General features: G+C 33.8%; 1 protein-coding gene and 1 long non-coding RNA gene across 6 annotated transcripts; both read right to left on the bottom strand.

Moving 5' to 3' along the window:
• Positions 1-217: 217 nt before the first annotated feature.
• Positions 218-2357, bottom strand: LOC129437342 (uncharacterized). Of its 2 annotated transcripts, XR_012359374.1 has the most exons (4): positions 1681-2357; positions 1255-1303; positions 809-852; positions 218-386 (listed from the first exon to the last, which is right to left on the bottom strand). It is a non-coding gene; the product is annotated as an uncharacterized lncRNA (long non-coding RNA). The 2 variants fall into 2 exon arrangements; XR_012359373.1 differs by lacking the exon at positions 809-852 and having other exon boundaries at positions 1681-2353.
• A 1926-nt stretch (positions 2358-4283) lies between these two features.
• Positions 4284-15107, bottom strand: LOC141348996 (synaptonemal complex central element protein 2-like). Of its 4 annotated transcripts, none has more exons than XM_073857662.1 (5): positions 15048-15107; positions 14378-14467; positions 5237-5313; positions 4934-5141; positions 4284-4780 (listed from the first exon to the last, which is right to left on the bottom strand). In XM_073857662.1, the coding sequence occupies exons 2-5, from the start codon at positions 14462-14464 to the stop codon at positions 4586-4588; spliced, it is 567 nt and encodes a 188-aa protein (XP_073713763.1). In that variant the 5' UTR covers positions 14465-14467; positions 15048-15107; the 3' UTR covers positions 4284-4585. The 4 variants fall into 4 exon arrangements, with proteins under 4 accessions (XP_073713763.1, XP_073713762.1, XP_073713761.1 ...); XM_073857661.1 differs by having other exon boundaries at positions 15038-15103; XM_073857660.1 differs by having other exon boundaries at positions 14697-15066.
• Positions 15108-15347: the final 240 nt, after the last annotated feature.

Below are 15347 nucleotides of genomic sequence, written 5' to 3'. Positions count from 1 at the left end.
AACTGCCCTGGTGAAAAATGAATATGCCAAGTACATTACATTCTGTATACTTTTACATACCTGCAGCTAGATTAGTAATGAGTATACTTCAAGTGCGTTAATAATTAGTTAACTTAAAGAGTGCTATTTTGGGAATAGATTACTTTAGCTGGTAACATAACCAAAATATTTTTTTCCAAATAAATAAAAGCTGATTAAAACAGTCAAAAACAATTCATTTTAAATATATTTAAAATATAGTTTTATTCACAGCATTCAAAGTGTACAGTATTTGCCTAAAAATTGAACAATTACTCATTGAAGAATGTCAAGATGATTGAGTTTACAACGTCTTTCTCTCCCAAATCAACTTTAGTCTGGCAGGTTTTGGTTCAGCCTTAGGAAATCTGAAAAAGAGAGACAATAAGCTCAATTAAAAAGTGTTTAATAATAAAACATTACATTTATTTAAGACTTATTGTATTAAATCTATAGTTTACTGGCAGAGATTGTATAGCAGATATATTTTTACCTAAACTAGAGCTTGACTTAAATGTCATCATATATATTAAGGGGCGGTTTCCCAGACAGGAATTAGACTAGTCCTAGACTAAAATAAATGTAAGAGCTGTCCAAACTGAAAACAACTTGCTCTGACATATCTTAAAATACATCAGTGCCCATTGTTTTACATCGTTATGCACATAAGTAATGTTTTTAGTAAGGCATGTTTGTTAAAACTATCCTAATTAAACTAAGGTCTAGTCCTGGATAAAGCTAATCCCTGTCCGGGAAACCACCCCTAAGAGTTTTCATTATAATGACTTGCCTATATGGGCTGCAAAATCCTCCTTACATAAAATACTTCAGCTCCTAAAGAAAGATTTTATTGTATTAAATTTAAATGTAAAACTTGTCAGAAAGAAAATGCAACAAGCAGACAATTGGGTGGTTTCCTGGAAAGGGATTATCTTAAAGCAGGACTAGGCCTTAGTTTAATTAAGAAATATAAGTAGTTTCAAAAAACATGCCTTAATAAAAACATTACCTGTGTGCATTTTGAGGCAAAACAAAGGACACTGGTGTATTTTAAGATATGTCAGTGCAGGTTGTTTTCAGTTTGGACAGCTCTTGCATTTGTTTTGGTCTGGGACTGGTCTGGTCCCTGTCCGGGAAACCGCCTCAATATGTATATAACGTTATCTAATTCTAAACTGAAGCCTGACTTACTACTACGAATGAATTATTATATCTTAAGAGTTTAAAATGACTTACCATTAGCTGCAAAGTCCTCCCTACAAATGTCTTTGAAAAACTTTAGCTTCTGAGGAAAGAATGCAGCATCATGAATACTAAATACAGTTAGGTAAAAGCCTTACCTCTAAACAGTCAATAAATGGTTAACTTCCACGCTACATTTAAAAAACAGATTTTCTGACGCTACCTTTTTTCATTAACATATACATACACACCAATACATATATTTAACAAAACAATCGGGTGTACTAATTCGATATAACAGGCTAACAGTGCTATCTTTCAAACCTTTAACATTAGCTATAAGCTAAGCTAAGCTACACAGCGAGTTAGACACCGCGTTACTGACAACATTTCGCATTCGAAATATGATAGTCTACTGATAAACTTCAGAATGGTCAAACGATAATCAAATATAATTAATTTTAAGATATTTTAACGTACCTTGGGACTGAATCCGTCCGCCTTGAACGACTGGTAAAAATCAAAATACGTGCGTCGTGACGTCATCCCACACGTCAGATGCATTATTCAAATCTTAGAATTCACTTTTCTCTGAAATGCATTTACGAAAACTGTTTAAGTTAATTAATGTGTACAGCTAAAAGCGGTATGCAATTGACTCAAAAACTACAAAAAAACAAACACTCGTATTCCCCTTACGAAAATGAATGGTTTTTTATGGTAAAAGTTTAGTAACCATGTTTTTTTTGGTGTATGATTATTATTAGCAAAACCATGGTTATTTTGTGGTAAAACACAGTTAATTGGTTTATCCAATGCTTGACTATAGTGAAGTTAAAGTGTACCTTATTATGTTAATAGTATATTACAAATGTATACAATATAAAATGTAACTGAACATACTGCTCTCTCGTAATTTTAAGCCCACGTTATTTCTCCATAAAATAATATACATTTGTACACCCCATATACTTTCAAAATGTACTTAAAATATACTGTTTCTAAAGAATACTAAATAATGTATTTTAGAAATATACTGTCAGTGCATTATTATAATGATAACTTTAAGCATACCGATAAAGTATACCTAAAATACATTTTAAAATAAGTTTAAATTTAGTATACTTTAAAAATTGCACAAAACTTAAACTTTAAGTATATTTTTCTAAAGTATACTTTTAGAAAATATACTAAAGTATAATTATTTTGAAGTATGTTAAAAGTTTAATTGTAAAAAATACGCGCAAATATGTTGTAAGCATACTTTAAATATGTTAAAAGAAAGTACATTCCTTTGTAAGTATATTTGTAATGTACTATTGCAAAGTTAAATATACTTGAAATACAATAAAGTATATTTGTTTTTCACCAGGGAAAGTTTGGAGTGTTTAGATTAATGAAATATAATGTGAAATTAATATTAATTTTCAATAAATCAAAGTATTGGGTTGTGTCACACATTATTAGTTCTTCGTCACATGTATAGTAGACCATTATTTGTCAGTGGGTAATGATTGCCCTTTTTACCGGTTACCACCACCAAGTAAATTTCAGATCTGTGGGAAACACTGACTGCAACGTTTAAGAAAACAAGGCGGCATGTGGTTTAAAAGATGGCAAGTAAAATAAAAAGCATATCTGTATGCAATACAGTTTCATTATTGTTCATTATTAACCAGAGCGCCTTAATATAACTTGAAAAAAATATGTGCAACCAAATCATATTTTGCGCCAGTAACTGAAAAAGTTGGTAGCGCAAGTGCCACCAGTGGAAAAGGTTAGTGTAGTTCCCTGTACATACTGTTCCTTTAAAGGTAGGGTAACAGATTTGATCCTGAAACATTTTTAGTTATGCTGGTTAAAAGTCTCCTCACATCCTGATAGCAATCACTGTGTTAAGTTGTTTAAATGTATTTGTAGAAATTTATGTCAACTGTGAAAGGCTAGGACCAAAAAATGTTCAACCAATCATAGATTTCGGTCCGAACGGACATTTCCTTTTTTGTCCCTCGTACGTAAGCGTAATTTGAATGCCCTCCGCGCAGCGAGTCCACGCAGACACCATACGTCATCGGCGCGTTCACGTGCGCTCACCTCCTGTATGTAAACAGCGAGAATAGCAAACTTTTCTGCTGAATTGACAACCTACACAGGAGGCACAAAATGAAAGTCATGTTTTATAACAACAACAGCAAAAACTGCCTGGATCAGCACAGAGCAAAAACCCAAATTAACATCGGTAACTTTACTGCTTTACCACGAGATGCAAACAGCTGCAGGATGCAAAGGGTCTGAAAGGGTCGTTGCACTGTTTATTTTGGTAAGGTAGGTACGCGATATGTTTGTATTTAGATGGATTCGATATTCTACTTTGATGAAACGTTTTGTTGCTTATGAAAATTGTGTTCGTTTACGGATTAGCGTAACGATATTTACTACGTCTACAAAACCGAAAGTGTGCTTAAACTAATTCTGATGTAAACCAGTTGTTTATGTTGGTTACTTTTGGAAATGTTATTCACGTAGTACTGCAAATTTTTCTTACTGCTGAATGAGACATGAGATGTGACCGTCTGATCTGTGCGTGTTCATGTGTTTTGAAAGAGGCGTGAATTTGGATGGCGATTTGACTTGAGGGCGGGATCGTTATTTCATTGCTACGTTAGCATTTTTCAAAATGTGAAACCCTACCTTTAATTGACGAGATAACTCGTTAATGGCGGGGAAATAGTTAACATATCAGTGCCATTGTTTTGTCTTAAGATGCACACAAGTAATGTTTTTTTGTAAGGTTTGTTTGTAAAAATTACTAAAATGACCTAATTTAACTAAGGCCTAGTCCTGAACTAATCTAAATATTGTCCAGGAAACCACCCCTGAATGTTCTCTGTTTTTTGTTAAGAAATGAATACTGTCATCTATATTTAAAGAACAGCTCATTAAATGAGTTTTCAATAACTTGTGCTTGGGTGGGAAAAAATCATCCTACAAAGCTCAAACATGAGTAACTGAGACTAACAGAATGCTGTTAGCCAACCCAAACTGCAGATCCAAAAACAATAATAGTCAAAAACCTTAATACATAATGTGAAGCTTAAAATGTGTATTTCAAACAAACACATTTCATACAGAAAAATATTAACACATTATGCTAATAAACTTTAGCATGTCCCTCCAAAGTACTGCACATCTATCTGAACAACATAGCAATTCAACTTTAAACCGATATATCGAACAAATCTCATAAACAAAACTCACTACCTCTATTAATTATATAAATAAAATCATATTAAATTAAATGTATAGAATGAATTCTAACAGTTTTCTCATATTATGTTATTGCTGTTAAGCTTTACAAAGAGCACCGTTGGTTTATGTTAAACCTTTACTGCTCTGTGCTGTGCTGTAGGCCTTTATTAATGGCTTCAAGGGTTTGACTGGCTTCCTGTAACTCCATGCTGAGCTGACTGCTTCTTTCCAGAACCTCAGAGAGTTCAGTGATGCTGGCCTGCAACCCCTGACTGTGCTGCTCATAATAGTCAAACATCTGCTCCTTAACCTGCTGACATATCTCACCCACCTGCATAAACACACAGGACCCGGTATACAGCATACAACCCTCAACTAATGTATAATCAATCTGAGTATATTTGTTTGAAACAAAGACGAACAATTAGATACCCTTGCATTTGCTTCCCACTTTTAGTTTTTTTTTTTGCATACAGCTAAATACCTTTTTTAGGAGTTTCTCCTCAAAGCTGTTTATCACATGTTGATCCATGGCCCGTCTCTCATTGATCCTCTCGATAAGGTCCTGTGCTCTTTTTCCAATATCATCAATTCTTGAATTTGTTGGAGACTGCACCGCAACATCTTCCACAGTACTGTTGACCGGTGAACTTCCAGTTGAGGATTTTGAAACGGAGATACCAGAGTCCTCACTGTGCAATAGATGGAAGATGATTACAATCATCATCAATAAACAAATAATCACATGATCTGATACATTATAACTAAGTTGGTTTGACTGGCTCGCCTTTGCTGCTCGATGCCCTCATCCAGTGTACCATATGGCATCGTCTCACCTATCGAGTTATTTCCATCATCTGACACCTGCATTGACAGGAAGTTCAGTAACGTAGACTAACTGTGTTCCGTACACAACGATGTTTCGTACAGACGACCTTTAACTGCCAATAACTCAATAAATAATTTGAGATCAGACACAAAATGTATATCTGTGTCATCCTCATTTCCCCACCTTTCATCCACGATCAGGAAAGAGAACCTCATGCAAACTGTTTCAGTGATTATTTAGAAAGTCTGCAGGGTGCGCCGCTTGTGTTTGAAAACGGCCGGTGGGCAGGCTTACGCTAACAAACTGCAGCTTCGGGGGGAGACAAGTGGGTCCGGGTATCATTCGTTCATTTGTTTTTGCTTTCACATTTAAAAACGAAAAAACGAGAAAACAACTCCTTTTTTTGTTTTTTCGTTTTTTTAGAAAAACGAAAAAACAAAATTATGACTCGATTTTTGGTTTGTCTGTTCCTGCACGGACATCGGAGGGGCCGCTTGGTGTTTCGGTTGTGTCCAGTGGGTGGTGCTGGATCTGGTTGGCGGGATGTGCGTTCATTGTTTTTCAGAATGGAGGTTTTTCAAACAATGTATTTTTTAGCCTGTAAAATTATTGTCTATATATGCATGCTATTTGTCACCCAATTATTTGGCTTCACAGATTGAAAAAATATATTAAAATAGCCTAAATGTAAACATGTTCATGCTTAGTTGTTATCATGCACATTTGGATGATGCATTTATTCTTTGTTTTGGATTTTTTTGTTTGCTTAAATTCTTATGAATAATATTTTTGTAATGTCTCTTTGTTATTTATGGACTGTATGCACATACAGGATTAAGGGGGCAGGACTATGGAGGCTGGGGGCTTAAGTTTATGCTTGGGCCATACTTACACTACAAACATCATGATGGAGTAGCACAAATTACACAAAAATGTTAGTATTTAAATATGGTTACTAGAACAAGTAATATGCAACATGCCTTTAGTCAAAGTTTGGTGGTAGGCTAATACATCGTCATTATAATGCAATATAATTCAGAATGTGCTCACTCGGTTAAGAGATCATCAAAACTCTAACAAAGTCAAGACAAAAACTATATATATATATTTAATTGTCATAGCTATCTGTCCTCCCATGTCAGATTCCCAAATTTGGTCAACAAATCCAACCAGAATGCAAAGACACGGTGCATGGCCACTGCGACCGAAAACAAAAGGAAGTCAGTATCAATCAAATAAATTTTTGGATTGACACAGATTAATGTTTTTAATGTAAAAATTTAAATGTAGAAATATAAAAAGATTGGGAAAAAAGTATACTTTTTAACTATGAAACTAAAACCGTCAGTAGGTGGCGGAAAATCTCTTTTATCTTAACACCTACTGAAATTGACTGTAAGTAGACTCTGAGTAGCCGACTGTGGGTAGCCTACTGGAACCATTTACTCTTCTGATTCTGTCAAAAAATCAGATATTTGCTCGGAGACGCAGCGGATCTGCAGTTTATTCTGTTTTCTTGGACGGAGCAAAATCAGAATGTAGCCTTTAAACGTTACTCAGTAACTTTTTTGAACTGTTTTATAAAATGTGCACTTTTGCTGGTGTTATAATTTTCATATCATAGGCTCTTGTTATAAATATAAAAAACTTGAAATCATTAGGTCTAAATGTTTTTTTTTTTTTTTCATTTTGATGATGACATGTATGCCTATTCCTATGTAACGGAGAGTATGGCGATAGTGCTTCGAGAGCACATAATTTAGTGAACAAATTTATAGAAATGATCATTCTCTTTAAAGCAATGAGACATGACAATATGAAAAATTATTAAGCCTTTTCTAAATGTCTTTTTTTTTTACTAAAAGCCTAATTGAAGCGGTTTAAAGTAGCCGATCGCAATTGAGTTAATGGATCAGCACACGTGCTTTCTTTGAGAAGTAAATATAAATATCTGGGGCCTCATTTATAAAAGTGCCACGTAGGAACTGTCCTACATTTCATCTAAGACCATTTCTGAAATGATCGTAAGTGTGATTCAGAGAAAAGGAGCTTACGCACAAAAAACCGTGCGTACGCCTCTTTTCCAGATGTGCGGTTTATAAATCACAAATTATCTTAAAATTGTGCGCAGCTGAATGCTCTTAGAACTCCGCCTTCTAAACGCCCCTAATTTAATTCATTAGCATATAAATATTAAATTTTCAAAGGCCAAATTCTCTGACTGCTACAATGGCGAGTGGTAAGAAAACATATTTGTTGTCGTTTGCTTAAGTTTTTAATATTTCTAAATTCTAACATGGAAACTTTATTGACATCACTCAAGTTAAGGCGATTATTAGTGGATCTTTCAATTCACGGGTTTCATTTAAATATAGTTTTACACGTAGGCTAAACGTAATATTTCTGTCTTTAAAGTTTTGTTTCAGTTTGCCATGCCTCCTGCGCGGCGGTGTTAAAATAAGATATTTTCGACTTTAAAATTCAAAGATCGTATCTTAAACTGTCGGAATATATTCCATATTGATTCATTTGGATTTACAGATGTTAAACATTAAAATCGATGCATGGGAATAATTTATATTAATTTTTGAAATACCCATCACTCTTAAATGTCGCATGTCCCTTATTGATACATCGAGGCTTCACAATTTAGTTCCTTTCACTACGTTTTAATCATTAAATACGATCGGTTTTACTTTTATTCAATAAAGCGCATGTTCTGTAACATTTACGTGTGCGTTAAACACCGCGAAACAATTTTGCTATATTTTTAAATATTTTTTGAAAAGATGACGAACTACAAAATCGTTTCCTGAACATATAGCTTGGGCACCATCTTTTTGCATTAGAATAGGCCTACATTTTAAAATATCAAAATAGGCCAACATACTTTGTTTTAAAATATATTCTAAAACCTGGTTAAATTATTTTGGAGCAGCGGCTTTCTCCACAGTTCATTCTTGTTCATTTTCTGTGTGCATCATTGTTGCATGTTTTTATGTTTCTATTCTGAATAAACAAACAGCGTAGTTTACACGCTTCGTCCTTGTTGCATTAGTTCATTAAGATAATTCTAAACAGATTTCTGTAATTCAAACAACTCTGAATTGTAGTTGAGAACGTCACGGCGCACTATTAAAACATTTTCGGTAATGTGTCGGTCGGGCCGCGGGCTCGGACACAACGTGCAGAAGCTTCGGTTATGGTTTTTTGTGCCCGGTCTAAGCTCTTATACAGATGATGTTGACGCTGTAAACGTTTCGAATATTTATTTATTTTTTATCAAACATATTCAACACTTTTTTTACATTAGCCAGGGGATGAAAGAGAAAAAGAATTAAATAAAAACATGGAAATGCTGACATACATCAATACATTTAGCAGCTTTCTTGTTTATCAGATTATTAATAGATTTTAGGTAGCCTATTGCTTAACTTCTAATAAAAAATACGGAACAATGGTTTATAATCACCATATTTACATTTATTTATAATAAACGTTGCAAACAAAAGTAACACATTAATCAAATAATATTTCTTATGTAATAAGATATCATAAGAGAAAAAAACTAATTAAATATTTTCCAAACAAAGTCTTAAGCAAAATATATGAATTCTAAAAAAAGAGGGCAAATCTAACCATTTTTTTTTTTAATAAGGACAACTTCAAAACAAATGAAAAAATGTTTCTGTATGTTGACCACAAAAGGTACAAAACAAAAAGTTTCGAATATGCCTACCTGCAATACTGCAATATTGCCACAAGGAAACGTGCGTACGTCAAGTCGGAACCTGACGTGGAGGTAAGTACTTTTCCACGTCAAATACAAGTTTTAGAAATCAGGGCTGCGTTTCCCGATAACGTTCTCCCTTAGCGCGCTACGAAGACTCTTAAGTTAAACCTTAACTACAGGTTTACCTTTTCTAGGCGTGTTTCCCGAACTGTACCTTAGCGGGTTTCTTAAGGTATACTTTCTTACGTACGACGTTACCAGGTGCTGTCCATGGCGATGGTGCTGAATAGGTTGATATCGATTGCTCGACAATCAATTGTTCACTTTATGTAATAGGTACTTCGCTGCTTTATCAGATAGCGGTGTTATTTATTAAAGAAACATTTCAGAAATAGTTCAAGTTACATTTATTGGGAATATCTGGTAAAAATATTTCAAATTGCAAACAACTAAATATAAACCTTGAATATTTTATTTTATATCAAACCCGTGCAAAACTCGCAACTTCATATCCAAAAGTATAATGCATAAACTGCTCCAATGCATCCACTATTCCTTCACTTTAAAGGATAATTTATATTAGGGGTTAATAAATGCGTTGCACAGGGGAATAAGGTGGGTCGTGCAAGTCACCTGGCTTGGCATTACACTAAAAATATATAAAAACAAATTGTTGTTCATTAGTTCACGCGTTTATGTGCTTGGACACTGCGCAAGCAGCGCGTTTAAAATGCGGATAACGCTTAATGGACGCGTTTCTGGAGCCGCGCCTGTCTGTTTACCTTAAATATAACATAAAATATATATTATATGATATATAATTGTTGTATATGATTGTTTTAGGTTTTAGCTTTGATTAGTTTTAATGTGGAAAATTTGTTGACCTTATATACAAGCAATAATCAAGTGGAGCATTTTCTTTTGAGTGTTTATAAAGAATTTGGCATGCAGCTGCCTCAAAGTTAGAAAACATTAAAAAACTTCGATGCAAAGTCGACTTAACATCAATAATAATATTTAGGAAAATCAACAATTATGATTTCGTGATGAATGTGCTCCCGTGGTCTGCGATTTTACTTTATTTGTTTTATTGCAGCTAAAATAGATTCGCCCTGCCATAGTTTCACCAACTCCTCCACCCAAACTCTTTTTAAATAGTTTCTTAAGCCTGTAATAGTTCGAAGCTGATGTTCCTTTGGAAAAAATATAAAAAAATCTAACAACCATCAGTGTAATAATGTCTAATTATGTGAATATTTTAATCTTTAAATAAAAAAATGCCTAATTTAACACGGAGTGTACTTCAACTTTTTTTTTTTACAGATATTTAGTTATATAGACTGCAATCTACACAAGCTTTTATCACAGCGATGGCCCCTAGCGGAGTCAAGTGGGATAAGGTATAGCTAAGAGTGCTTCAGACCAACCTTCCGAACGAACGACTTACAGAAGTGATACGTAACTAAGAACGTTTCGGGAAACACGTATTAACGATAAGGTACAGCTTAAGGTACAACTTAAGAACGACGTAGAGCTAAGAAGGTTTCGGGGAACGCAGCCCTGAGCGTTTGAGTGGATTTGAGCGTACGCACGGTCTAAGATCAAATCTGTGCGTAAAAACGCTTTATAAATAAGGCCCCAGATGTATAAACGTTGCGTACGCACAAAATGGGCATAGAAATATGCGTACGCACATATCGGGATTTATAAAAAATAAACACATTTTGTTTCAATATTCCTGTTTCATTCATGAAGATCAGCACTCGAATTGCATCTAGGAGTTGCACCTGCCTATGATATTTAACAGATGAAAAGAATTGAAAAGACGAAGCCTCTACAGTGAGTGTCATCTGTCATGAGCGCGTCTGCGTGTTTGAAACGCAAAGCTATAAAGAACTGTATGAATAAGTCTTTTCTTCACTCAGCAAACACTAAAGGCTAAAGTTTCATGTAGGCTTTTTAAGGAATGATAAGAAGTTTATTAGTCTTTATCATCTAATCATAGACAAACTGTAAAAAAATAATAGTTTTAATTTTATTAGGCCAAATGACAGAAACAAACCCGAGTACCTATAGACTTTATAACCTGTAAAATGACGAAAAATAATGTGATGTACCAGGACATTAAATAACGTAGCCCATTTAAAGTTTAGCCTAATATAAAGAGACGTTCTTACAATGCGGGTTTATATAAGAAAAATGGGTTGGAAAAACACTAACAAGTATTTAAACTCATTGGTTTTTATATTCTGGTTTCATCTGCTTACCTGTAAATATGCTTTTTTAAGGTTTGTACTGAACTTTCCGTTTGTACTGAATGTTTTATTATGCAAAACACTTAACGCGAAACTTTTATATGCTGGGCTCGTCTACTTGCCTATAGCAGCATATTCTCTGTAATATTGCAGTCTTAATGCATTGAGTCGCGTTCAATGGTATAATTGATGCACTTGCCGCCTGAGATTAAGACGAACATGACCTCCACCATCCGCTGGTCAAAAACATTTAATCTCCCTCTGAGTTTGTTTTCCATTAAAAATTTTATGAATATAATGACACTTGTCTGGCCCTATGAAACCAGTATCAACTTTGACAATGCCAGTGTCTAAACAGTGTTTTTATAATTTCATAAAAACCCATGAAGCCAAAAAATTTATTTTTTGTTATATAGTCACGTATTTTTTTAAATTCTTTTTTCGTGATATTATCACGAATTTTTGCGGGGTTTTTTTGTGATCGTATAACGAATTCCTGTTTTCGTGTGATTATCACGTATTGGTTACTCAACTGTTTTGTCCTATTTTCTTACCATTGTCGCTTCGGTTTATGGTTAGATTTACGAAAAAAGAATAAAAAAATACGTGACTATCACGAAACTTTGTGAGACTGGGTAGGTCATTAGGCTCAACTGTTTTGTTTAAAGTGATGTATATAGCCTACATTTCATTTTTGTTGGTTTTTCTTCAGAAACACGCACAAATACGCATCGACCTACATACAAATTGACCATCAACCTATTGATTTTTATTGAAATGAGAGAGAGTGTATTATTACTTCAAAGTAAACCTTTTTCAAATCCTTTAATTGCAATTATTTATTTTTAAAACAGTCATCTTTTTCTTTTCCTTATTATTGTTATTATCCTTAATTATATTAATTGTATGTCTTTTATTCAAATGGAGAGGCCCCGGTAAATTGACGTTGCATGAAGGGAGGCTCACAAGCTGCCCTTCCCTTCAAATTGGGCAAATTGAAATTGCGAATACGCACACAGCCAAATCCCCGGTGTTAAATTAACACCAGCTCGGTGTTTATATGGGTACCACCAGCAGGGTGTTGAAAGTAACACCAAAGCAGTGTTAGAGTTAATCAGATAAAATCAAAAAATCAAAATGAAAAAAAAAAAAAACATTTAGACCTAATGAGTTCCAGTTTTATATATTTATAACAAGAGTTTATAACAAAAGTGCTATTTTCCCGAACATCTGCACAATCACAAATGTGACATTTTATACAAAGGTTCAATGGAGTTGCTGAGTGACGTTTGGGGGCTGCATTCTGATTTTGATCCGTCCAAGAAAACAGAATAAACTGCAGATCCGCTGTGTCTCCGAGCAAATATCTGAATTTTTCACAGAATCAGAAGAGTAAATGGTTCCAGTAGGCTACCCACAGTCGGCTACTCAGAGTCTACTTACAGTCAATTTCAGTAGGTGTTTAGATAAGATAGATTTTCCGCCACCTACTGACGGTGTTAGTTTCATAGTTAAAAAGTATACTTTTTCCCAATCTTTTTATATTTCTACATTTAAATTTTTACATTAAAAACATTAATCTCTTAACATAATTTATGCAATTATAATTTGCTGTGTAAATCCGCATGCCATATCTAACCAGCCTGTGTCAATCCAAAAATTGATTTAATTGATACTGACTTCCTTTTATTTTCAATCACAATAGCCATACACCGTGTCTTTGCATTCTGATTAAATTTGTTGACCAAATTTAAGAATCTGACATAAGAGGACAGATAGCTATGACAATTAAATATATATATATATATAGTTTTTGTCTTGACTTTATTAAAGTTTTGATCTTCTCTCAACCGAGTGAGCACATTCTGAATTATATTGCATTATAATGACGATGTATTAGCCTACCACTAAACCTTGACTAAAATCAGTCCATAAATAACAAAGAGACATTATAAAAACTATATTATTCATAAGAATTTAAGTAAATAAAAAAATCTAAAACAAAGAATTAATGTATAATTTAAATTGGTATGATAACAACTATGCTTACATTTTTACATGTTTACATTTAGGCTACTTTAATATATTTTTTCAATCAGTGAAGCCAAATAATTAGGTGACAAATAGCATGCATATATAGACAATAATTTTACAGGCTAAAAAATACATTGTTTGAAAAACTTTTATTTTGAAAAACAATGAACGCATATCCTGTCAATCAGATTTAGCACCACCCACTGGACACAATCGAAATATCAAGTGGTTTTTCTAATGTCCGTGCCAGAACGGGAAAACCAAAAATCGAGTCATAATTTCGTTTTTCGTTTTTCTAAAAAAACGAAAAAACGAAAAAAGGAGTTGTTTTCTCGTTTTTTTCGTTTTTAAATGTGAAAGCAAAAACAAATGAACGAATGATACCCGGACCCAAGTGGGACAGCAAAAATGTGGATTTTGGTTTAATTTATGCTTCACACTGTATTTACGTCTTTATAAAATGAATGATATTTATCACAAACTGTTAAATATATTACCTTTTGTTGAAAAAAATATTTAAAAATTGGAACACTTAATGTTTAAAGTCGGTAGCGTCCGAAGACTGTATAAAGCCAGTCGGATAGCACGTCTGTCAGCACTATCTTGTATGCAGTGATTATGTTTAACTTAACTTTCATTATGCTTTAACAAATTAAAGAACATCACAATCAAGCCAAATAATACATTATTTTATATTTAATGTCCATTTTCGCAGTTGAAATCAAGTTTTGCGCTCTGTACGGAACATCATTGTTAGCATGTACGGAACATCGTTTTCCCTCATCATCTTTCGTACACAGGCGGAGGAGTTACTTTTCCTCACTTTTCTCAAAAACTATTGGTCCTAAAGACATCAATCAAAGTTTGACTCATACAATAGGCCTTCCCCCAGAGAATGCGCACACAAACATGCTTATTTTGAGCAAGTTGCTTCGAGGAGTTGCCGAAAGCTATCGAAAAAGCACGAAAGTGTACGGAACACAGTTAGTCTACGTTACTCATACTATATCAGATAATTAAATATTATTAGGAAACATTAAATGACATATATTGGTTTACATATCTTATATAGCCTACCTTTGCTGATGCATGGTGCTGATGACTGGCTTTAGGTGTTGACTGTAATGTCATGGACCCTAAATTTCCAAAAAACTGCTGAGCCATGGCCTAAATAAACATACACACAAACACAATATAAGGAGTTATATAAATAGAATGTGTCGTCACACAATATATTTATATTCACTAGGACCCTTTCAGATCATGGCAGTCTTCATCAATATATAATGTTATCGATTTACTATCATATTTGTGTATTGTGCTTCGACGATATTACATTTTATCGGATTCCCACGATACATACTGTAACTTATCTAAAAACAATATTGTAACTTACCGTTAATATGGTAACTAATTTTTGTTTTGTTTGTGAGCAAAGGTCACATAAGACTAATTTCAGTCGACTTAAGTGCAATAGTGTCCACTTTTTAAAACGTCCGTTGAGTTTTTCGTTAGTTAACATATTAGCGTGGAAGTTCGTCGAGTTCACGTGTCACGTAACGTTAATTAGCAGCTTGTTAGCAAGACCGAGACTGTTTGACTGGATTTATTTACTACAGTAAAATTTTACCGTCGAGTAATGTGTCCCTGAGGGAATTTTTATCGACTGTAACTATTCATACGTGAAAGTAATACAGGTGTGGTAATATTTCCTTAAGTTTATTCAGAGTTGCTTACATTCACTCACGTCGACAGATCCCTCCAGACGATGCGCGTGACCTGCTCGCGAGCGCCTTTCTGATGAAGTAGTAAACGTCGCGTCGCTTACATCAAAATAATGCTACATGTTCATTCGTTGAAAACCTGGGTCTATTTTTTATAATTTAATGCATGTGTAATTTATTAAAACATGCTTTTTGGTAAAAAAAAATATTTTAGCTGCCTAAATATGAAAATATTTTATATATATTTTTATATACAATACACAATTTGACATCAAGTATAGTTCAAGGATTAGTGCATTTGGGATTTTTATAATTCTACACAA

The sequence above is a fragment of the Misgurnus anguillicaudatus genome, chromosome 19 (genome assembly GCF_027580225.2).
Source record: "Misgurnus anguillicaudatus chromosome 19, ASM2758022v2, whole genome shotgun sequence".
In the NCBI taxonomy this organism is placed as follows: domain Eukaryota; kingdom Metazoa; phylum Chordata; class Actinopteri; order Cypriniformes; family Cobitidae; genus Misgurnus; species Misgurnus anguillicaudatus.
The sequence above is the reverse complement of the archived record's forward strand: the minus strand, read 5'-3'. Positions and strand labels throughout refer to the sequence as shown.